Below are 25502 nucleotides of genomic sequence, written 5' to 3' on the forward strand. Positions count from 1 at the left end.
ATAATTAAAGTGTGAGAAGTTAGTAACTAAGGCATATGTTACATGTTATTACTAGGTCACATATTAGACAATTTTTTTGTTGTTCTTGCTATTGTAACTAGTATTAAATTGTTTTTGTTTATTATTTTTATTGTGTGAGTTTTTTTTTTTTTCTTACAGAGTGTGTTTGATAATTGTTACAACTTTCGGTTATAAAAAAACAAAACTTGAACCTATCAAATTTGGCACCAAAACCACTTTCAACATAGGAATCTAGGGAAATATACAAACCATTCCTATACATGCATAGAGAAATGTGGTTTTATATCAATATTATACATAATTAAATTATACATTTTATTGGAAAATGCTTGGTTTTGTGCTCCCATTTTACTTATTATTTATTTTTTATTGAAGTATAGTTGATTTACAATGTTAATTTCTGGTGTACAGCAAAGTGATTCAGATAGATACACATATTCTTTTTCATATACTTTTCCATTATGGTTTATTACAAAGCATTTAATATAGTTCCCTGTGCTATACAGTAGGTGCTTGTTCTTTATTTTATATATAGTAGCTTGTATCTGCTGATTCCAAACTTCTAATTTATCCCCTCCCCACCCCCCTTTCCCCTTTGGTAACCATAACTTTGTTTTCTATGTCTGTGAGTCTGTTTCTGTTTTGTAAATAAGTTCATTTGTGTCATATTTTAGAGTCCACATATAAGTGATGTTGTATGGTATTTTCTTTTTATTTCTAACTTACTTCACTTAGTATGATAATCTCTAGGTCCATCCCTGTTGCTGCAAATGGAATTATTTCATTCTTTTTAATGGCTGAGCAATATTCCATTGTATATATGTACCACATCTTCTTTATCCATTCATCTGTCAATGGACACTTAGATTGCTTCCATGTCTTGGCTATTGTAAATAGTGCTGCAATGAACATTGCAGTGCATGTATCCTTTTGAACCATGTTTTTCTCCAGATATAGGCCCAGGAGTGGGATTGCTGGATCATATGGTAGCTCTGATTTTAGTTTTTTGAGGAACCTCCGTACTGTTTTCCATAGTGGCTGCACCAATTTACATTCCCACCAACAGTGTAGGAGGGTTCCCTTTTCTCCACACCCTCAACAACATTTATTATTTCTAGACTTTTTAATAATGGCCATTCTGACCAGTGTGAGGTGATGCCTCATTGTAGTTTCGATTTGCGTTTATCTAATAATTAGCGATGTTGAACATCTTTTCATGTGCCTATTGGCCATTTGTATGTCTTCTCTGGATAAATGTCTATTTAGGTCTTCTGCCCATTTTTTGATCGAGTTGTTTAGTTTTTTGTTATTGAGTTGTATGAGCTGTTTGTATATTTTGGAAATTAAGCCCTTGTCAGTTGCATCATTTGCAAATATTTTCTTTTAGTCTGTATGTTGTCTTTTTGATTTGTTTATGATATCCTTTGCTGTGCAAAAGCTTGTAAGTTCGATTACGTCCCATTGCTCACATTTTAATCTTAACAAATAGCATTTTTTATACAGTCATGTGACTTTTCTATAGATTATTACAAAAGCCCTATGATTAAATGAACACATAACTCTCCCTCAGATTACTCCAATTATACTTTTACTAAATTAAATTGTCTATGTAATTACAAATGGATGGTTTTTCCATCTGAGTTTGTTTCCTAATTTACCACTTTTATATTTTTATATATTCCCAAAACTCTAAAAGATTTTAAAATATACTATACACTTTTCTCTCTGTTTTCTTTCCATGAATCTTCAGAAAAGTGTGTAAACTTGGTAGAAAGGATTTTTCACTCACCATTTTTCACAGACACCTGTGTTGAAAGTTTAGTAACTCCTCCTTAGCATTTAACAGGATTATTAGCCTCTTTGCAGTGTTTTGTATTTAATAATGCAATTACATTTTAATACCCATTATAAAATAAATGAAAAGTAATTTAAAAATATTAGCATTGTTATAGCAGTCCTGCTTCAAGGAAAAATGTAGGTGTAGTTTTCTTGATTTCTCCCACTAAGCCCAGCTAGAATAACCTGGATATTAGATAGAAAACAAAACTGAGGAACCTTTAAAAGTTATAGGGATGCAGGCAGACTGGCTAGGGATGTTGAAATCCAAGCACTGACAGTTGATGAGTTTCTAGATTTGCTTTTTGCCTCATATATCCCATACTTGGTGTGAAAACACCAGTAAACCAGAAACGCCATTGAATGTAGACCAAAAAAAAAAAAAAATCAGTAAAAGCCTGCTCTCTAGCTAAACAACCAGGAAAGGAGCTGGCTAGCAAAAACAGATAGAAATTAGATGGTAATGTCTCTACCCCAGCCAAACACTTACAGAAAACCACTCTGTCTTTACTGCTCCCATGCCAGCAAAGACCAAATGGGTCCTAGACTTCTACCCTTGCCGTGCTGTAACAAGGGAGCCAACCCCCGGATCGAGGGTTGTGCCAGGGAAGTCCAGGTGAGTGGAAGCCTGAATTTTTCATCCCTTCTGGTGGTAACAAGACCCCTCCCTCACAGTGTCAGTGGAATCTACATGTGGAGCACACATGTTAACCCCCACCAAGCCATTAACCAGATTTGCCTTCCTCTCTCCACTGGTGTGGTGTCAGAGGAGGCCAAATAGATAAGACTTTTACTACACTAAGCAGAAATGAAGCAAGCCCCCGCCCCAACCGTGGTGTCAGTTGGGACCAGGTGGGGAGCAGTAGCACTACTAGTAGTACTAGTAGTATTAGTAGCTTTATGACTAATACTATTACTTCTAACAGCAAGGGTAGACTTAGCAAAAGTCTAGTTCAGAGCTGGAACTCTCACCCCCCACCTACCCCAGGAACCATTTCTTCTATTGGGTGCCAAAGAGGCTGAGTAGGGAAACTGGATGTCTACTTGCACCTGGCAACAATGCAGCAGTGCTCCCCCTTTCCACTATATAAGGTATCAGGGGACGCCAGCTATAAGAGATGATTTAAATAAGACCCAGTGTCTTATAACACAATATATAAAATATCTAGGTTTTCATTAAAAATTGATTGTCATACCAAAAACCAGGAAAATCTCAATTGGAATAAAAAATATGAATAGATGAAAGCATTGAGATGTCAGATGCATTAGAACTATTTGAGAACTACTTGAAAACACCCATAATAAAATTGTGTCATTGAACAATTATGAACAAGCTTAAACAGTAGAAAAAAGAATAGAAACCCTCAGTAAAGCAATAGAAAGTCTCAACTTATTTCAAGTATTTTTCTTTTTTTTAAGCAGCAGCAGCAGTGTTTATTCAAGACACAATGGTGAGGGAATATGATCATCTTCATTTCTCCCCAGAGAGGGTACATCTTGAAGAGTGATAGAGTGGAAATCTTTGAAGCTCTAAGTTAAATTCATTAAACCCACTCCCTTTTCCTCCTTGCCAGGTCATCACTCCCTGATGGGCTAGTTTGGGTGCCCTCTGGTGACAGTGTGGAAAACTACAGTCTGAGGCCATCCTGGATCTTGGAGACCTATGGGCTGGGGCCTCAGAACTGTCCATGACATTTGGCCTTTTGCCTTGTGATGTTGTCTCTTAACACATGGCCCAGTTACTCTTGAAAAGTTTATATAAAAGAATAACATTTTTTAAAAAGAACCAAATGGAAATTTCAGAATGGAAAAATACAAAAATTGATTTAAGAAACTCAGTGGAAGACTTTAACATCCTTCTATCAGAAATGGACAGATCCAGCAGGCATAAAATCACACAAGAAAAAACAGTTTGAGTAGGCCTATATCTATTAAATACATTGAAACAATCTTTAATAACCTACGAAAATAGAAAGCACAAAGTCCAGATGGGTTCATTGGTGAATTATACGAAACATTTGAGAAAGAAATTGTATCAATTCTCCACAATCTCATTCAGAGAATAGAAGCTGAAGGAATACTTCCTAATTCATTCTAAGAAGCCAACATTACTCTAATACCAAAACCAGGCAAAGATATTACAAGTAAAGTTAATTGTAGAACAATATCTCTCATGAACATAGATGCAAAAATCCTCAACAAAATATTAACAGATTTAACCCAACAAAGTATAAAAAAGAATTACACACCATGATCAAGTGGGAATTAACCCAGGCGTGCAAGCTTGGTTCAACATTTGAAAATTAATTAATGTAATCCATCACATAGCAGTCTAGAAAAGAAAAATCTTATGATCATTTCAATAGATGCAGAAAGGCATTTGACAAAATCCAACACCCATTCATAATAAAAACTCTCAGTAAACTAGGAATAGTGGGGAACTCCTCAACTTGATAAAGAATATCTACACAAAGCCTACAGTTAACATCACATTTAATGGTGAGAAGCTAGAAGCTTCTTACCTAAGACAAGGATGTCCCTTATCATCACTCCTTTTCAAGATTGTGTATGAAGTCGTAGTTAATGCAATAAGACAAGAAAAAGAAATAAAATTTACACAAATTAGGAAGGAAATGGTAAAAGAAAAAGACAAGAAAAAGAAATAAAATTTACACAAATTAGGAAGGAAATGGTAAAAAAGATTTTCTCGGAAAACATGAAAATCTATGTCAAAAAAAAATCTGAAAAAATCAACAAGAAAACTCCCTAAACTCATGTGATTACAGTGAGGTTTCAGGATATAAGGTTAATACACAGTCCATTGCTTTCCTATATACTGTCAATGAAAAAGCGGAATTTGTATTTAAAGACACAATACAAAAAATAAATACTTATGTGTAAATATAATAAAATATGTGCAAGATCTATATGAGTAAAACTACAAAACTCTGATGAATGAAACCAAAGAAGAACTAAATAAATGGAGAGATATTCCATTAATGGAGAGAAAGATACAATATTCTCAAGATGTCAGTTCTTTTCAATTTGGTCTGTAGAGTCAATGACTTCTCAGTTAAATTCCCAAGAAGTTATTTTATGGATATTGTCAAACTGACTCTAAAGGGAGAGGCAAAATCCCAGAATAACTAACACAATAATGAGGAAAAAAATTGGAGGACTAACACTAACAACTTCAAGATCTACTATCAAGAAGTAGTTTCAAGAGAGTGGAGTATTGGCAAAAGAATAGATAAATAGATCAGTGGAACAGAATAGATAACCTAGAAAAAGACCCACATAAATATGTTCAACTAATCTTTGACAAAGAAGCAAAGGCAATAAAATGAGGTGAAGATAGTCTTTCCAACAAATGATGCTGGAATAACTAGATATCCACCTGCAAAATAAAAAAAAAAATCTAGACAGAGACTTAACACTCTTCACAAAAGCTAATTTCAAATGGATCTCAGACTTAAATGTAAATGCAAAAGTATAAAACTTCTAGAAGATAACATAGGAGAAAAAACCTAGCTGTTCCTGGGTTTGGCAATGACTTTTAGATACAACACCAAAAGGATGATTCATGAAAGCAATAATTCATAAGGTGAACTTCATTAAAATTAAAAACCTCTGCTATGCAAAAGACAATGTCAAGAGAATGAGGAGACAAGACCCAGAGTGGAAAAAAAATTTGCAAAAGACACATCTGATAAAGGACTCTGATCTGAAATATGCAAAGAACTCAAAATTCAACAATAAGAAAGCAACCTAATAGTAAATAAATAAATAAAGCCAATAAATAAATAAATAAAGCAAGCAATTAATAAATGGGCCAAAGTTCTTAACAACCATCTTACCAAAGAAGATATACAGATGGCAAATAAGCATAAGAAAAGATGCTCCACATCATGTGTCATCAGAGAAATGCAAATTAAAACAAAAATGATACCCCTACACATCTATTAGAATAGCCAAAATCCAGAACAATGGCAACGTTGTATGATGGCAAGGATGTAAAACAATGGGAACTCTCATACATTGCTTGTGGGAATGCAAAATGGTTCAGTCACTCTGGAAGTCAGTTTGGCAGTTCCTTTAGAAAACTAAACCTACTCTTACCATATGATCTAGCAATTGTACTAGGTATTTACCCAAAGGATTTCAAAAGTTATATCCACAGAAAAACCTGTACCCAAATGTTTATAGCAGCTTTATTCATAATTGCCAAAACTTGGAAGCAACTAAGATGCCCTTTGGTAGGTATGGACATCCGGACAATGGAATGATTTTCAGTGCTAAAAATAAATGAGCTACAAACCATGAAAAGATATGGAGGAAACTTAAATGCGTATTACTAAGGGAAAGAAGCCGATCTATAAAGGCTGCATCCTATATGTTTTCAAAGCTACGGCATTCTGGAAAACACAAAACTATGGAGACAGTAAAAAGATCTACGGTTGCCAGGTGTTGTTGCAAACAGGGATGAATATGCAAATCTTTGAGTATTTTCAAGACAGTGAAAATACTATAGTGGTGAATACGTATCATTATACATTTGTCCAAACACAAAGAATGTACACCCAAAGTGAACCTTATATGAACTGTGGACTTTGGGTGATTATAATGTGTCAATGTAGGTTAATCAGTTGTAACAAATGTACCTCTCTGGTGAGTGATGTTGATAATGGAGGGGGGCTATGCGTGTGTGGAGCTAGGGAATACATAGAATATCTCTGTACCTTTCCCCAATTTTGCTGTGAACCTAAAACTGCCCTAAAATATGATAAATTCTTTAGCAAAATCTCAATGGATTGGGTAGCAGTAAATGATAGGGAAAGAGAAAAAAGAATTGTGAACTTAAAGACAGAACAAAAGACATTGTCTTACCTGAATAACTATATATAGTTATATATTGCTTCCCCCAAACAAAAACAAATAAATTCAACATAAATAAACAATAATAAAACACAATGAACAGAGCCTCAGAGATCCATGGGACTATAACAAAATATCTAACATTTATGTCACTGAAATCCCAGAAGGTAGATGGCAAGGAGGAAAAAGAACTCAAACAAAGAACACCTTTTCAAGTTTGTCAAAAAACATAATCCCTCTGATTCAAGAAACTGAAAAATCCTGAATAGGGAAATGTAGAGAAATATCTACTAAGCCACATCATATCAAACTTCTGAAGGCAAAAGAGAAAGAAAAAGTCTTCAAAGCAACAAGAGAATAATAATACCATACTAGGGGAAATTCAATTTAAGTGCAGATTTCTCATTAGAAAAAATGGAAGCTGGAAAGAAGTGGCAGAACATTTTTTTCAAGTGCTGGAAGAAAAGAACTGTCAACCCAGAATTCAGTATCTACTTGGAATCTATTCAATTGTTAGGAATAAAAGGAAAAATCAAGACATTCTCAGATTAAGGAAAATGAAGAGATTTTATTGCCATAAAATGTAACCTAAAAGAGAGTTCTCTAAATAGGAATAAAATGATAAAAGAAGGAAGCTTGAAACATTAAGAAGGGGAAAAAATAAGAGTAAAAATGGGTAAGCACAAAATATTTTCCTTCTCATTTTTTATATTTTTGAATTATGAAATAAAAATTATAACACTGTCTTGCATGGTTCAAAATAAATTTGAACAAACATTTAAGGCAATTTTATTATAAATGGGGAAGAGAAAAGGAAATAGAAGTATGGTGTCTATGCTTGAATGAAATGGTAAAATGTTGATTAACCCCAGTAGACCATTGTTAGTTACGTATATAAAATGTAGTATGCTAAAACTCACAAACAAACAAACATGATTTAAAAATGGGCAAGGGACTTAAATAGAAATTTCTCCAAGGAAGATACAGAGATGACCAATAAGCATATAAAAAGATGCTCGACATCACCAATCTTTAGCTAAATGCAAATCAAAACCACAAGATATCACCTCATTCCCATTAATGTAGCTACTATTAAAAAAAATCACAGAATAGCAAGTGTTAAGTGACGATGTGGAGAAATTAATAAAACCCTTGTGCACCGTTGGGAGAACTGTAAACTGCTGTAGCTGCTGTGGGAAAAAAAAATGGTAGTTTCTCAAAAATTTAAATATAGAATTGCCATATGATCCAGTAATTACCTTTGTGGATACCAAATGAATTGAAAGTAGGTAGGGTCTTGAAGAGATAGTTGTACAATATGCTCATAGCAGCATTATTCACAATAGCCAACCATGGAAGCAACCTAAGTGTCCATCAGTGAATGAATGGATAAATAAAATATGCTGTATACAAACAATAAAATATTAATCAGCCTTACAGAGGGAAGAAATTGTGACACAGGCTATAACATGAATGAATCTTAAGGTAATTGTTCTAAATAAAATGCCAGTCACAAAAAGACAAATACTGTATGATTCCATTTATACGAGCTATCTAGAGTATTCAAACTCATAGGAACAGAAAGTGGAATTGTGGTGCCCAGGGTATAGTGTTTAGTGAGAAATGAGTTTCAGTCTTGCAACCACTTAACACTACTAAACTGTGTACTTTAAAATGGTTATGATGGTAAATTTCATTTTGCCACAACTTAAAAGAAAAAGAAAATATTTTCCAGTGTCATTTTCAGAGATATATTTATATCCTCATGGTTCATTAAAAATATTTGTGACTCTCTGGCAATGTGCCTTTCCTCTCATCTGGCTGCTTATTGTTATAACTCTGAGTCTTTAGTGAGGCTGGTTGAATTGATGATTAATTTCTTAGGCATACCATCCCTGTAACAGATTCATATATTAATCTTTTCTGAATATATTTTGAACTATCCTTCTATATGACTCACATAGATGTATTATCTCATCCACATAATTTATTGGATTTGTCTGTTCATATATCTATCTCTCCTATTAAATTGCCCATCCCTCAAAGGCAAAAAAATTAATACACAAAGCAGTCAATAATAAATAGTACACAAAAACGTGTACTCAAAATAACTATAGACACATCAAAATGAAGTTCTAAAAACTATTTAAGTAACCTACAAAAAGGAAAGAGAAAACATAAAAATGAAAAGCAGAGAGACAAAATAAAAAATAAAAATAACTAAGCCCCAAAATATCAATAATTGCATTAATTACAAATGGTATAATTATTCTAATTAAAAGACAGAGATTGGCTGAATGGACCACAAAACACAAGCCAAATATAGATTGTCTATGATAAACCTCACTTCAGAATGATAAAAGAATCGAAAAATATCATGCAAACATTAATTAAAATAAAGCAGTAGTATCCATTAACATCAGATAAAGTAAGATTCAAAGCAAGGAAATCATAAGAAACAAAGAACTGCCTAATGTAATCAGAAAGCAATCCAAAATGAAGACATACTAATCTTAAATGTGTGTCCACCAAAAGACCAGGCTACAAGATATGAGAAACAAAAACTAATAGAAATGAAGGAGTAGAAAAATCCACAATTATAGTTGGAGATTTCAGTGTCTCTAATCAATTGGTAGAGCAACTAGACAAAAAATCAGCAAGAATATAGAAAAACTTAACACCACTATTAACCAATAGAATATAATCATTTATTTAACCCTTTACTGTAAAACAGCCCAGTACAGATATTCTAGTACTCATGGAACATATAACAAATAGAAGATCTCCTCAATCATAAGATAAACCTCAACAAATTTGAAAGAATTATAATTGTACAGTGTTTTTTTGATCATAATGAAATCATACTAGAAATCAATGACAAAACAATATGAAAAATTCCGAACACTTGGGAACTAAATCACATACTACTAAATAAACTGTGTGTTAAATAATAATCTCAATATAAACAAAACATACTTTGAACTAAGTGAAAAGCAAAATACAAAGTATCAAAAATTATAGTACACAGTTTAAGTGATACTGAGAGAGAAATTTATAGCACAAACTGCTCACAATAGTAAAGGGAAAAAAATTGCGTACCAACAATAAAAAGACCTCAAAAAAGAAGAGCAAAATAAACCCAAACAAAATTTTTAAAAACAGAGACAATAGCACAAATCAATGATTAAAAACAGAGAAACAATAGACTGAATTAGTAAAACATGCAGGTTCTTTGGAAAAATCAATTAAATTGGCAAAACTCTAGGAAAAAAAACAGAAGACACAAACTACCAATATCAGGATTTAACAGTGATTATCACTACAGACCCTATGGATATCAAAATGATAATAAGTGAATGCAGTGAATGACTCTACACACATACAATTGACAACTTAGATAAGATGGAGCAAGTCTTCAAAAATACAAACTTTCATAGAACACCTACTATAAAAGATTTAATTTTACTAGCCCTATGACTATTAAAGAAGTGGAATTTTTAGTTTTAAAACTCCAGATAAATAGATCTCTAGGCTCAGATAATTTCACTGCAAAACTCTACTAAATATTTAAATAAGAATTAACATTAATTCTGCACAGTCTCTCTCAGAAAATAGGAGAGGAGGAACACATACCAATTTATTTTTATCACCCAAGTGTTACCTGATATCAAAACCAAAAAAGAAAAAAAAATGAACAAAAAACAGCTCCAAAGTAGAAAACTATAGACCAATCTCTTTCATGAATATTGATAAAAGTTTATTGATAACATCTGATTAAATAGAATTCAGCAATATGTAAAAATAATTATACATAAATGACCAAGTGGGGTTTATTCCAGTGTTGCAAGGCTAGCTTACCATTTGAAAATTAATAAATATAATCCACCACATTAACAGGATAAAAAAAAAAAAGATGATCACATCACTTGATGAAGATAAAGCATTTAACAAAATTAAACTAGGCATGGACATCCATCCTCTTTAAGCTCTTCTACTCAATATATTGCTGGAAATTCTATCCAGTAAAATATGGCAATAAAAGAAAGTGAAAATTCTACAGATGAGAAAAGAAGATATAAAACTGTCACTGTCTGCAGATGACATAATTGTCTACATAGGAAATTCCAAGAGACTCTACAAAACACTTCCAGAATAATGAAGGAGTTTAATAAGTTTGTAGGATACAAGATAAACATTCAAGAATCAATTGCGTTTCTAAGCTAGCAAAGAACATATCGACACCAAAATTAAAAATACAATATCATCAGTCATTCAAAAAAAAGGAAACACATAGGTGCAAATCTAAAAAATCACGTACAGGTCTGTCATGCTGACAACTACAAACTTATGATGGTGACTGATCAATTAAAAACAACCACTTTTATATATCCATTTTCATTTGTTTCTCTTAATCCTCTGTTGCTGAGATGGAAACACTTTTTGTTTTCTCCTTTCAAAATGATATACATCTTTTATTTTTCCTTTTGTTTGCTCTCATTTTTCCTCTGTAGTGTCCTCAGTTTTACCCCGCCCACACTCTTCTCTGATTCTAGGAAATTTTCTTTAGATACTCCCTTGATTATTGTTTCACCGTTTTATTTTCTATTTTCTTTGGTCACATGGAGTGACTCTCCATGATAAGTTTTTAGGTTCATCAGTATTTTAGACCTGTTTATTCACTTCCTTTTCAGAGTCAATAATGAAGTGATAATATAATCATCCAAAGATTATATTTCAGTGGTTGTTATATTTCCCAAAGTACTGTCTTTCACTGTCATCACTGGTATATCCTTCATTATGCCCTTTCATTTTTTAAAAAAATGTCTTTTCTCTTTTAACAGTTTTCCCCCTGAATCCTTCTCAGTTTTTCTTCATCTATAGGTGTGTTAGCACTTTAGCTGAATATAGCTTGTTTATTTACTTTGCACTAATTAGGCTGCACATCTGATTGGTTCTTTCTGCTGTGATTAACCGTTCTTTCCAGATATTTTCAGTATTTGCATAGGTTTTTCTCAAAGTGTTCTGTACCACTCAGTAGTTCAGTGACCTGTTTTTTTTTAAGGAAACTTTGAGGAGGAGACATCATTTATTTTGTTAAGAATCAATTGATTATATTTATGAATTTATTTTTTTCTACATGCATATTTTTCATTACAAGTAGTTCCAGTAAAGGGATGAGACATAATATCCCCATTGTGGAATAACACTCTTTGTGATGGAGTACCTCCCTTTGTGTTCGGTGATGTTAACGTTTTATCGTGGAATCTAAGCTTCCCTGTGGGTTTACAGTACTTCATCCTTCTCTGGAATCCTTCTTACGCATTAGAGACATATTGGCAACCTTCAGCTTAGTGATTTTTTGATGTAACAGATTTTTCCCATCATTTTCCCAATTTCATCCTTGAATTCCCTCATCACAGCTGGGTGATCCCATCGAAGAATCTCTTTTCTTTCTCACCATCTGAGACTCACTCTGAGACTTTTATTCTCTGTACTCTGAGGCTGGAGTTTGGACTGTACTATATCACTTATGAAAGCAATTAATCGTAAACCTCTTTAATCATTCAGTTCCTACAATTTTACTGCCCTCTTCTGAGAAATGTGAATTAGTCCCAAGCGTTCTTTAGCTCCTTCTACCAAAAAGATATTTACATTCTGTATTTCTTGGATGACTGTTTAGTCAGGACAATAAAGGATTAATCTATAGTAAGTATTTTGTTTCCATTATAATAATTTATATTTCTCACATTCCTCCCCATTTTATTGATAAACTTCTCCCAACTTCCTTCCTTTCCACCATTCTCTCTCTCTCTCTCTCTCTCTCTCTCTCTCTCTATATATATATATATATATATATATATATTTCTATCTCTTTCCCTCTCTTTCACCATATGCTCCCTTTTACAATCCCTACACACACAAGTATCATGCATTACTATTAAAATCCACCTTTCAAAGTTGCTGTTAATCTATAAAGAAGTTAAGTTCATTACTTCTCGTGTCACATTCCCTGGATTCAAGCTATTGTTAGGTATACATCCTTAGAGAAATAATTTGCACCAAAACCCTCTCATGTGCCAAAAGGAGATAAGAAGAGCATATATACCTCACAGTGCAATAGTTTAAACCAATGAGTCACTTTAAACACAAGTCTAATTTAACTATCATTTCAAATTCCATCTTGAGGTAAATGTTACTTGACAATCAAAATTTCAAATAATATGAAAATTTTGCTTTTTGCCAGTCAGACTTTAAACTTATTGCCTGTTAAAACTTATATTTTAATGTTTTTAGGAAAAAAACTTGTCAGAGTATATATTATATATTTATCTATCCCCTAGCAGTATGGAATTTGAGTTTGTACAATCAGTGTCTTTCCCTTGCCTTTAGGCTGACGCAGATACGAAAGATTGAAGATCCTCTTATAACTGATAGCAGGACTCCTCTCCCCGAAGTGCATTAGCTAATGGAGGCTGTGAGCCCCAACCCTGTAGATTTCACTGTACTTACAGACAATGGTAGCTTTTTTTTCAACATTCAAATATATGTTTCGACTTTTAGTAGGAGTAGGTTTTTACCTAGTCCTTAGTGATTCTCAATTTAAAGCAAATAGTTAACTCCTAACCACCCCTAGTCACTTGTACACTCAAAGAGCCCAACTGAAAAATGAATTCTTCCAATGAGCTTGGTTTTCTGTGAACTTTAGCTGGGGCGTGTGCTCACAAGTCAGAAACTTCAGCCTTTTTCTTTCTTAGGTGGTTATTTCATTTTAGCTCACATGATAACATTCACTCCTTTGTTGTTTCAGTATGTATTTATTGAGTGACTACTATGGATCATGTATCTGAGTCTTAAGAATACATAGTTATAAAAAGAAGACGTAATCCATGTCTATGTGGAGCTTATTATATAATGGAAGAGGCAGACAGTAATTGAATAACCACACAGATAAATATATTAACTACTAGGAAGGAAAAGAATACTCTGCTATGAATACATAGCAGAATTAGTTGGAGACAGGGTTGGCAGAGCAGAGAAGACAGCAATTTCCCCATGTGTTATTGATGTCTTTGAAGGGTTATATAGTGGGTGATATTCAACTAATTTCTTTTTTTAAATTTTTATTTATATTGGAGTATAGTTGATTAACATTAACATTGTTGTGTTAGTTTCAGGTGTCTAGCAAAGTGATTCAGTTATACATATACATGTATCTATTCTTTTTCAAATTCTTTGCCCATTTAGGTTATTACAGAATATTAAGCAGAGTTCCCTGTACTACACAGTAGGTGCTTTTTGGTTATCTATTTTAAATATAACAAATTTATTTTATATGAATTCCAAGCATAGAAGACAGGAGGACTAAGTGCCTGTCAGATAATATGTTTCAATTTGTAATCCATAGATTCTGACAATAATATCCAGAGAAAAGTAACATTACCAGTTTACGTTTCAAAAGCTTTTTGTGTGTAAAGTGGTATTTTGACAACTCAAGCCTGACTCAAACTGAAAGGTTATAATTTAGGGAGTGAGTAATTTATACCTTGTAAAATTAAAATTATACATTTTTCTGAAAATTTATTTTGTCATAAACACCATATCCAGCCTCCCTACGACATGTGGATTTGAAAGACATAAAGTTGAAATAAATTATATGTATCTTAAAACCTGTGACCTACTACAACACATTTTTATTTTCCTTAAAAATCATAACATTTAAAAAGTTTCCTTTAAGATATTTTAAACTTATTACAGGAAAAATATTCTATTAAATTGAGTTTCTATTACTTAAATATAATTTTTATTATGGAAAATTTTCATTAAAAGATTAACAATTTGTATTCACTGTCTCTAAACATTTAGTTACTCTAAAAAAAAGTCCTTGATCTTGCCTTTTTGGAGGCAACTTGAAGGTTATTTGAAATTAAGAAGTATATGAAGTTTTGATTTATTGAAACCTCAGATATTTAATTGGTTAGCCACATTGTCATAATTCATGATTTATAAATATTTGTCCCAATGTTTAAGGTAGAGTTTGTACCATTATAAAGAAATCTCAATGAAATTATTGCTTAAATGTTTAAAGAAATTATCAAATGCAGATTAATTTTTCATTAGCAGGTAACTATTCTTTTGGCATTTATTCTTACTGATGAGCATTTAATTTATTAATCTGTGCCTGGACCAAGAAAAACAGTTTGCAGATTCTTTGAGTGTGGCTCTATATAAAAATTCTTTTGTTAATTTTACTCATTAATTTCACTAAAGCTTATTACCTTGATCTATCTATCTAGCTAGCTAGCTAGCTAGCTAGCTATCTTTATTCACATTGACATCCTGGGACAAAAATCTGTGACTTCACAAGTGTACACACACCAAAATGTGGTACACACACCAAAATTCTGTGCACCAAGGAGCACAGAAGTAAACTGTGCTCCTTGCACTATTTTAGTTAATTGCTACAAATTTAACTTCTTTAAAAACTCTACAGAGTCAGTATTATTGGACGTACACTTATAAATGGAATGACTTTACATCAGTGAGGTTAAGAACTTGCCAAAATGTAATCAGCTTTGAATTTTGTGAACTGAATTGGATGGAGTTCACAATTGGATGGAGGATGAGATTTGAAACTTTAGCTATCTGACTCCTAAATCCAGTCTCCTTTGGAAAACTAACATTATCTAGCTCCCTAAAATATTTAAATTTATGTAAGAAGTGTAAATTTTTCAACTTAGTAACCCAAATAAATAATTAATTTTTTAATTATAAATTTCAAAAAAGAGACATTAGTATTTGTTCATTGCTTTTTTTCACAGGGAATCAGAGTAGACATTTTATTTTAGCTCAGTTGTATTTGTCTCTTAGCTTATCTACACTGATCAATAATTACCAAATCTGTATAATTATATGAATGTGATTGAGGAATAATTGTGATGAGTTGTAATAGATGTTAAAACTATACTTCCAAAATTTAGAAAGAAAAGCTTTTGCTTGTTAAATAATTCCCTCTCTCCTCAATTTAGAAAGTAATTCATTGACAGCATGTATGTATATTTTTTACATCAAAACTTTTGCTAACACCTCTTCAAAGGAGTGATTTAATTTAAAAATGGATAATAAATCTCTATTTTTTATATATATATATATATATATATATATATATATATATATATATATCTGCAAGGGTATAAGCATGTGGTACCGTTATAGTCCTATGAAATGAATTACCTTTGGGAGTGACAGTAACTATGACAATTGAATTCTGTGGTATTTCCCTTAAAATTTCATTTAAACCCCTATTTATTAAACTACAGAAAATGATTTAAAGCTATGTAAGATAAAATTAAATCACTTTCAGTTATTTCATAGTCCTAAAAATTTAACATATTTTAAGAATTAAAAATATACATCAGTAGCCATAAACCAGACCATTCATTAAAAATTCTCAGTAACCCCACTCCAGTCTTATATATTCAATAATATAGTCAAGAGGCTACAGCTACAATGAATTCTTGTTGCTTTACTGGGTTGGGCAATGTTTTGTTGCAATAAAGCTAATTTGTCTTCTCCATTCTCCCCTGAATTTGGTGGCTCATTCAAAACACAATAGTCATTAATGATGCTTCTCAAAATCCTGCATGTAAACATTTCACAAATGTCATATTTGTGATTGTGCCTTTCTTCCATTTTTTTTAAATAGATTCATTCTTCTAAATTCCTAGCTTCACACCAAAATACCTCCCAAGTTTTAAGAGCCCTGCTACTGTTAAATTAAAAAAAATATTAGTGTATTAAGGGGCAGGAGGGTGAAAGAGAGTGGATCCTCTACCCTGCCAACTGCTCAGCATTTAGCTGCTTTTAAAAAACTGCCTTCAGAGCTACAGCTATTCAGGTCATTAGGAACATTTCCCTTGTTCTGGCCAAATGGAAAACAGCATCATTTGTGAGACGTGGAAGTGCTACAGAAAGAACGTTAAAAGAGCCAATTTTATATATAACAGTTACACATAATAGAATTATGGGGGGATAGTATTGATTATTAATGGCATTTCTTAAGAACAGTATGACTTTACAGATGTAATTAGAAAGTTATTAAAGATTGGCAATTCAATTTATAATTTATAATTCTTAGGCTGGATTTGTTCACAGATTAGTGCTTGGGTAATATATTTTGTTTTAATATTCTGTTGTGTCTGCAGGTGTTAATGAATATTGACAGAATTAAAATTGCAAGCCAACAAGTGTAGTATTGTGAAAAGTAATGTAATAAAAACTTTTAGGGCTTTACACAAACAACTTTATTTAGTGTTAAGTTAGCAGTTAAAGATAAGCCTTTTCAGCAAATGCGTCGTCTGATTTTATCAATATTTTTATGTTGCCTTTCCTTTGGTAGTGAGTCCAAAATATATAATATCAACAGTGGCAGATTCTGTATTTTTCAGGAACCAAGGATACATGTGTAATTTTAAAGAAATCATGGTAGTTAATATATTTCAAATATACTGAGTACATTTATGCATTCACACAGAATTTAAATACAAATAAGGAAGGTCAGTGGCAATGTGGCAATGATGTAACCGTTATTTAAATGGAATTTGTTGATGTCATTCTGGTTTTCCAACCTTTTTTATGAGATGCGTGGGGAGAAAATTATATATTGTTGTAGAAAAGTAAGCATTACGTGGACACGCATAAGAAATGATGCTTGCAAGTCAGAATTTTTAGCAGCAAACATATAACTCTAATCAACTAATGGAGGCTCCTTAGAGCCAAAAAAAACATTTTCAAAGTAATGTTCCAGCTGAACTGTTTACAGTCCATTTGTGTGTTCCACAAAATAGTGGTGATTCTAAAGGGGCTGAGTTAAATTAAACAATGATGATTGTGCTGATTTCATTTAAAGACTTCCAAAGGTTATGATGAGAAGATATTTACATTCTGTGAAGGCTTCAGGTAGAAGGCAGCATTTAGTTAGATACAACAATGTTCTTATTTAATATAAACATAATGCATCTGGATAGACTTCATAGATGCCTTTGGGTAAAGTGCTCTTATTATGATAATCATACCAGACAGTATGTTTTCAATTCAGCACTCCATTGCTTTGTTTTTCCAAAATTTAATGAGTGCGTGGTCTAGTTCCAACTGAAGTGGATCTATTCTTAAGGAAGGAAAAAAAAAAACTGTGCCCATATGTTTCTAATTTATGTACAACCATTAGTTCCTTTTTGCCTTCTCAAGTTACCCCACAGTCAAAATACTCTATATCAGCCATGGTATACTAGATGACTTTGCTAGAAAGCAAGGAAACCAACCACTAACTCTGTAATCTTGGTAGATTTACATGACAAGATCTCTTTTTAGTTCATGCTCTTGTTCATCCTGAGAAGCTGCAGGGGTAGTGGTTGAAGGATGGGAACTCGAATCATATTTGCTGATCAAAGTCCCAGGCTGAGGGTCCAGGCTAACCTACATGCTCACACTTTATTGGTCAAAGGAAGCTGCGTGGCCACACAGGTAAATGCAATCATACCTGTGCCCAGGTAAGAGACACAGTATTTGTATTCATATCTATGTCCACAGCTCATAGTGTGGTACTTAACTGTCCAGAGATGATTTCCTTTACTTAAAGTGCTCTTATCATCACTTCTCAGGATGATTTCTGTACTAACTAGGCTTTCACCAAAATATATGGAGATTATAACTGTGATCATATATCATTACAATATAAACCAAATGTGAGTGGAAATGAGAGATCTCAGTTCTCAAACCAACATTTTTTTTCTACTCAAATTATACTTTTGGAATATACACAATAGAAAGTAAAATATTTTACTTCATTCTTTATATGAAAATATTAAAAAAAAACTAGGAGAAGAATTTTAGATGAAGCTCTGAAAATTAAGAAAACAATTTGCTATGGTTACTAACAATACTGTTTTTTAAAATCCATTCATCATTCATTCAGTTAGTTAGTTGATTGGTTGATTTAGTTATAATCTTAGTTTGGTGATACTTCCGAAGAGTTTGTCCTTTACTTTTGGTGTTGCATGACAGAGAGGATAAATTAACCAGATGGGGTGGCAAAGTGTTTTGTCCCAATGAAATGTCAAAAGGTGAATTGAGACCATAAACTTAATTGAGGTTAACATACTGTGGTAATAAAAAGCACCTGATAGATGAAGAAAGCTCCCTGGAAGGTTGTCCATAGTCTTAGGCTCTTTATAGCCTTCTGAAGTGTGTGAATATAAGGGAAGAGAAAACATATTCGAAGTGAGTTAGATTAGCAACATTTATATCAAGGAATTGGGCAGAGGGGTTGTGCTCAATAAGCTACTGGCCTACTTGTATTTTTGCACATAAAAATATTGTAAAGCCATTGAATTGCAATTTATTCATTCATATTATACTTCACTTAGTATAATTTTGGAACCCTTGAGGTCAGAGGTTTTCTTCTATTCATCTATATTACTACCAAGATATCTGGTAGTTATGACAATAAGTAGCAAACCATTAATAAATTTTCTTGTTATATTAATGTTATAAGCTGATTTCAGAAAATGATGTAAATTTGTTCTAGCTCTTTCATATTACATCCATTCTTTGTCAAATTTAAGAGGAACAAACTAAAGTTGCAAATATTTCAAGTCAGAATAGATCATGGGTTGGTACTGATTGCAGGTTGGTATTATATATTTACAAATTGTTAAAAAAATAAGGGAGGCTAGAATGGCACTCTCCCAATATGTAGTTACCCACAGCCATCTAGCAAGAAATACTCAGCAGTTTAGAGAGAGTTTGTATGGGTTGTAAAATACCACCATTGATAATCTTCTTGGTTACTTAAGTCCAATTACTTCACTTAGCAATTCACATTTTAAGTTATGAAAATATACATATGAGTTTATAAATTTGGTAATTTAAACCATTGAAAAAGATATACCACAACTTTAGGTTCAAGCTATGTTACTATCCCTTGATAAAATTATAAAGTTTTTTCAGCAAATAAAAAAGTAAATGAGGGAAAAGTTTGGAAATTAATGAGCAGCTATTATTTAGATCATGGTTTAATAAACAACTTCTTAGAAGCATTGTATTACTATATACCTTATATTCACAAAATACTAAAACTTAACTATTTTATTTTAAATGCTCTCCTTCACAGTTTTGAATATGTATTTACATACGTATATTCTACATATATATCGAACACACACATGCACAAATACATTCAAGTAAATTTCTTACAAGATGAAAAGACAAAAAATTACTGATACCAATTAAGTTTGGAACAATAACAATGACATTCTTACTCTCTTCTGAGGAAATATGAAGTAATAAATCCAGTTTAGTATCTCTAAAAGCCCAAGATTTACTGAAAAGAGAGCACTTTGAGTAAATTTTAAAAACAACACACCAAATTACCTAATCAGTAGTTTTCTTCAAAGTATGTTCCCCAGAATAGCAGTACTGGCATTGCTTGTTGAAAATGCAAACTCTTGACCCCATCCGAGGCCTCATGTATCAGAAACTCTGGGGTGGAGTTTCCAGGTGATTCTGATAGGTGCTGACATTTGAGAACCATTGGTAGAATAATACTATTCAAAACTGTTTGGATCAGCTGATTTGCAGAGGTAATAGCAAGAGTTTCTCAATGAAGGAAACACTAAGTTGACTTATTTTCAGGCCAAGACCTTACCTAGATTCTTTAGTGAATCTTATATTATAATTAACTTCCTAAAGACTGGATGGATTGTGTGGCTGCCAGATGTGTGTCACAGGAACAAGTTATTCATGGCAAGCGACTCTATCAGGGGCATGGTTCTTGGTCCTGGAAGTATTTACTGTTTTTCCTTATTCTGTGTAAATCTATTTGGTGCTTCCCCACATCTAGCCTCTTTTATTTTACCTTTAGAGACTAAGTATCAAATACCACCTCTCCAGAGTTGCCCTCTCAGGTCACTTAAAATAAAATAGGGCCATCCTGTCCACAGCCCTACGGCCCATCACAGCAGTCTGTTTGTGGTAGCTCTCAGCCCTTGTCACAATCTGGATGTTTTTAAAATTTAACTTAACATCTTTATTTTATTTATTTTTAAAACTTTCTCTAGAATGTGAACTCCATGCAGAGTCTGGTTCACAGATGTATCTATCATGCACCTTTTTGTGGTGCATTCCAGGAATTTTTTGGAGGCAAAAATATAAATAAGTATGGCAAGTATTTATACAATATTTAATCAACATTTTATTTGCTAAGTAGTAACAGTTAAATTACACACGTAGGAGTGTTTAAATCTAGTAGAGGGAAGTCTTCCCTGTGGAAGGTATTTGAGATTTTATCAGACCACTCCTCAGAAAAAAAATCTGTATGGTTGATATCAGGCAATCCAGTTCACCATAGTTATTTTCTAAATTATTATTAGGTTGACTTTAACTTAATATAAGTGTATACATTTTTTATACATAAATTTTTTATAATCATATTTGCTACTCCTCTAATTTGACCATATCCACCTTAAAAGTTATTTTGCATCTTGAGTAATTACTAATTAAGTTGAATTGGGGCTTCAAATTATGTTGTAAACAATAATTATTATAAAAAAACAGTTTTTCTTTGGATCATATTTTTAAAAATTCTTCTACAGTGCCTTAGTATTCTTGAGGTTTGACAAGTTCCCACTCTAAAGTGAATAGAAAATAATCATTAATGATGAAAATAAATTTATTCTTTTTTCAATTTCCATTGGAAAATGGTAAAATATTACTTTAGTTTCCCTTTTAAAAAATAATTCTACATTAATATTCTATACATAATGAAATCTTTTGTTTGTTTGTTTGTGGTATGCGGGCCTCTCAGTGTTGTGGCCTCTCCCATTGCGGAGCACAGGCTCCGGACGCGCAGGCTCAGCGGCCATGGCTCACGGGCCTAGCCGCTCCGCGGCATGTGGGATCTTCCCGGACCAGGGCACGAACCCATGTCCCCTGCATCGGCAGGCGGACTCTCAACCACTGCGCCACCAGGGAAGCCCTGAAATCATTTTTATGAGTACATTTTTCCTTTGGAAAAAAAATCAGTGGAGTCTGTTGCTTTAAGTGGTTTATTTTTCCTCTCCATGACTTGGTTTCAGGATATTCACTCCAGCTACATAAATTCTAAATATTGCTTCTCCTACTTACTCATAGCACATGAAGTATTATTAAAAACAAGAATCATTGTAATGTAGTGACCCCAACGAAACCATCAAGTGAACTTTTCAAATGAAATCATTCAGATAGATTATGTATTTACGAATAAAAATAAATTTGCTTTTCAGGGAGTTTGGCCGCTGGAAAGTAAATAACCTTGCAGTTGAGAGAAGAAATTTCCTTGGCTCCCCTCTGCCTCTTGCCCCTGAATTCTTCCGCAACATAAGACTTTTGGGACGTCGACCTACCCTTCAGCAAATCACAGAAAACCTTATCAAGAAATATGGGACACATTTCTTGGTATCTGCTACTCTGGGAGGTACGACTCTTTGAAAATATTTGTGCCTGTGTGTGCTTGTGCATAAAACTGTATAAGTCAAGGAAAAGTGTCGATTCATCCAAATCACTGCAGTTTGAATAATCCTAAATTTCATTCATTAACTTTTAATCAGAACATTTATTGAGTTATTACTAAATATCTTGTATGATGATCACAATGATGAGGTAGAGGATTTTCACTTAGTTTCTGCCTGAAAGCAATTTACAAACTAATAGCCTCTGTTAAGTATAGGCATAGTTATTACACTCTATAATGCAAGGTGATGAGCCAAATTTTGTTTAAAAATTGAATAATAAGCAATCAAGTCACAGCTGGGAGTTTAGGTTACAGAGAGCAGGAAAGGTCCCAAAGTAAATGTTGAAATTCTAAAATTACATTTTTTAGAGCTATTTTAACATTTCTGATTGTAGTTGATATATGATGTGAAGGGAGTAATAAATAAATATCAATGAAGATGCACGATATGAAAGTAGAGATAATGTCACCCTCCTCAATGTGATGTAATACCATTAAATGTGTGTTTTATCATGGTGATGTATAATTCAGTATTTTGAATACACTTAAATGATTTGGGGTGAGATAGTGTGTAATAGGAAGAAAATGACATTTTTCTAAAACTTATAAATACCCCAGAATTCTGTATATTTAATTTTGTGTAGGACTTTAAATAATGTCCAAACATTCCGTTTTAAATAGATCTTACTCTTTCCTATAAAAGGAGCAGTGGACAAAATTGGATAGGAATCACCATGAAAACAGTGATTCCCTGCTCCCTTGTCAGTTTCTCAGTTAAGTTTACTGAAGCCGGGCAGGCTAGTTCACACCAATGGTGAGGTAGTGTGAAAATGCTCTTCATTTTCCCAGTCTTAGAGGATGTGTCTTTTTTTCCGTTTACCTGCCATTCCAGTCTGTCACCAAGTCACGTCAGTTTATTCCTCTAGAATATATCCCGTATCCAACTCTTTCCTGACTTCCACTGCAGTGTCCCTACACCAAGTCACCACCATGTTTCTCTTAGAACATTCCTAAGGTCCATCCTTCACACAGATCTTTTAAACTTGAGTTGGGTCAAATCATTTTCTTTTTTAATTAAAACCTACAGTTAGCCAGTTGAAATGAAATCCAGATGTCTTTCTGTGGTTTCTTAAGGCACCACATGAATGCTCTGCCATTGGCTTTCATCTCAAACCTCATCTGTTCTCTCTCCTGATCATGCTCTATGTTTCAGCCACAAGGAAACTTCATATTTTTCTGCTCAAATGTTACTTTCTCAGAGAGACCTTTTCTAATCATCCTACCAGCAACAGTGCCCATAGACAACCAATATTCTCTACTACTTCATGATCTCACTCTGCATTCTTCATAGTATTTATTATTATGTGAAAATTTTTTATTTTCTTAAAAACAGGAATCTTGCCTATATTTGTTACCAATTTACTCACGTAGTTATTGTGGATGGAAAATGTCTCCTGCCATATCAGTAAACAAAGCATGTTGCGGCCATCAGGCCAACAGCCACTGCAGCTGCCTCCGACTGTGCACCCTGAGGGGACTTAGGATGGAGAAAAGCAGGATAGTGGCCCTAGATAGTTAAGGTGCATATCAGGGGAATGATTTCAGTGAGCCCAGACTCTTGCATCTTCCCATAAATAGAAAAGCACTAAATTCATTAACTTGAGATGTCCGGTTTTCTTTAATTAACAGCAATCTTTTGATGTTCCACTACCTGCTTTTATTGCAAAACTCCTATATATCCTGGGTCATCCCTTACTTCTTTGGAGCCATCCCTCAGAGCTCTCTGAGATGCTGTGTTCCGGGCTGAAGTCTTCCACTTTGTCCACCAAATAAAATTTAATTCTCAACTTTTAGGTTGTGAATTTTTTTCAATCGACATTATAGTAGTGCTTGGCACACAATTAGGTTCTCATTACATACTTGTTAAATGAAAATAAGTGAAACTACACCTTACTAGGAGGCTGAGGCTGCCCAGTCCACTAGATAAACATCAAAACTCTGAAATGGACAGAGGATAATTGAGATCTAATTCAGGAAGAAGACTGAATGAGAAAGAAAATCCATGGATCCAAAAAAGGTCAGTTAAACAAATAGATTCAGAATTGGAGAGAATCAGGATGAAAGTGAGAGCAGGAGAGCCAGGCATGGAGAGGGTGGAGAAAGAGAGATCCCTGGATAAGCCAAAGAAACAAGTCTGCCATGTAACCCTAAGGAATTAAAGGCAGAAGATGTAGGGGGTTCAGGAGGACAGGAAAGCTTAGCTGTGAATATGCACTCTCTCTCCATTGCTTTCCTCCATAAATGAATAATACTAAAATAATGAGATAAAGAGATCAGACAAGCCTGGTGTTGAATCCTGGCTCCTTTTTTTTTTTTTAACCAATTGTGAGACTTTAAAAACTGTTAAGTAACTTCACTGATTTTTAGGGGTTTTTTTTAGTTGAAAGGGGGAGAGTTAACACCTGTGTGACAAGGCCATGGGAAGATTAGTGTAAGTGTAGGAAAATGTCCTTGGCATAAACATGCCATGAATTAATGTTATTGCTGTTGTTACTACAGCAGTATGGATAGCAAAACAATGACAAAATATTCCCATAATTGTGAAAACTGATTCTTTGAAAGCCGTATCTATTTGGCTTAGTATTGACAATGATTATTAATGTAATAAAATCTGAAGTAAAAGTGAAAATTAAATTATTTCTATAACATCTCCTTTTAAAAAGTTCAGTGGTCTTGAAACACATCCTAGGTTTCATTACCATTGTATCAACAATACAGAGTTCCCAGAAGAATTTCAGAACATGAAATGTATTCTTCAAACAAGAAAGGAAGGAAGGGACAAGGGGGAAGGCAGAAGAGATCAAAAGTACAGATGATTCTCACGGACATTTTTGTTCCTTAGTAGCAAAATTACGGTGACATTTTGATTTATTTCATTGTTTTCGCATTATGAGTGCCCCACTGTTGTCTTAAAATAGTTTTTGTTTTGCATGTTTTTTGTTTGTTTTTATAAAGGGGGGTTATAAAAACCTTTGTGGTAAATCACTTCTTTGGGTTGATTAATAATGACAATACGCTTTCTCAAAATTGCTTTACTTCAATTATTTAAAAGTCTAGTTCAAGCAATTTCTTCAATGGTGGCGAGGGGGAAAGAATAGAATTGCCACTCTCACTTGCCTTCTAATCTCTGACCATTCTTTGGATTTAGTGTTCCTGGTATTTTCTA

General features: G+C 33.3%; 1 protein-coding gene across 3 annotated transcripts in view; it reads left to right on the plus strand.

Annotated features, from left to right (window-relative positions):
- The window catches only part of BRINP3 (BMP/retinoic acid inducible neural specific 3), a 415363-nt gene that overhangs the window by 174006 nt on the left and 215855 nt on the right, over window positions 1–25502 (plus strand). For 2 of the 3 annotated variants that reach the window (XM_029229677.1, XM_029229678.1), the window contains exon 3: window positions 22050–22240. The exons of the other annotated variant lie outside the window; for it this stretch is intronic. In XM_029229677.1, coding sequence (XP_029085510.1) covers window positions 22050–22240 — 191 coding nt within the window. The remainder of the gene's footprint in view (window positions 1–22049; window positions 22241–25502) is intronic. 3 annotated transcript variants of the gene reach the window in all.

The sequence above is a fragment of the Monodon monoceros genome, unplaced genomic scaffold (assembly GCF_005190385.1).
Source record: "Monodon monoceros isolate NGI ecotype Baffin Bay Population unplaced genomic scaffold, NGI_Narwhal_1 Super_Scaffold_18, whole genome shotgun sequence".
NCBI classification, from domain to species: Eukaryota; Metazoa; Chordata; class Mammalia; order Artiodactyla; family Monodontidae; genus Monodon; species Monodon monoceros.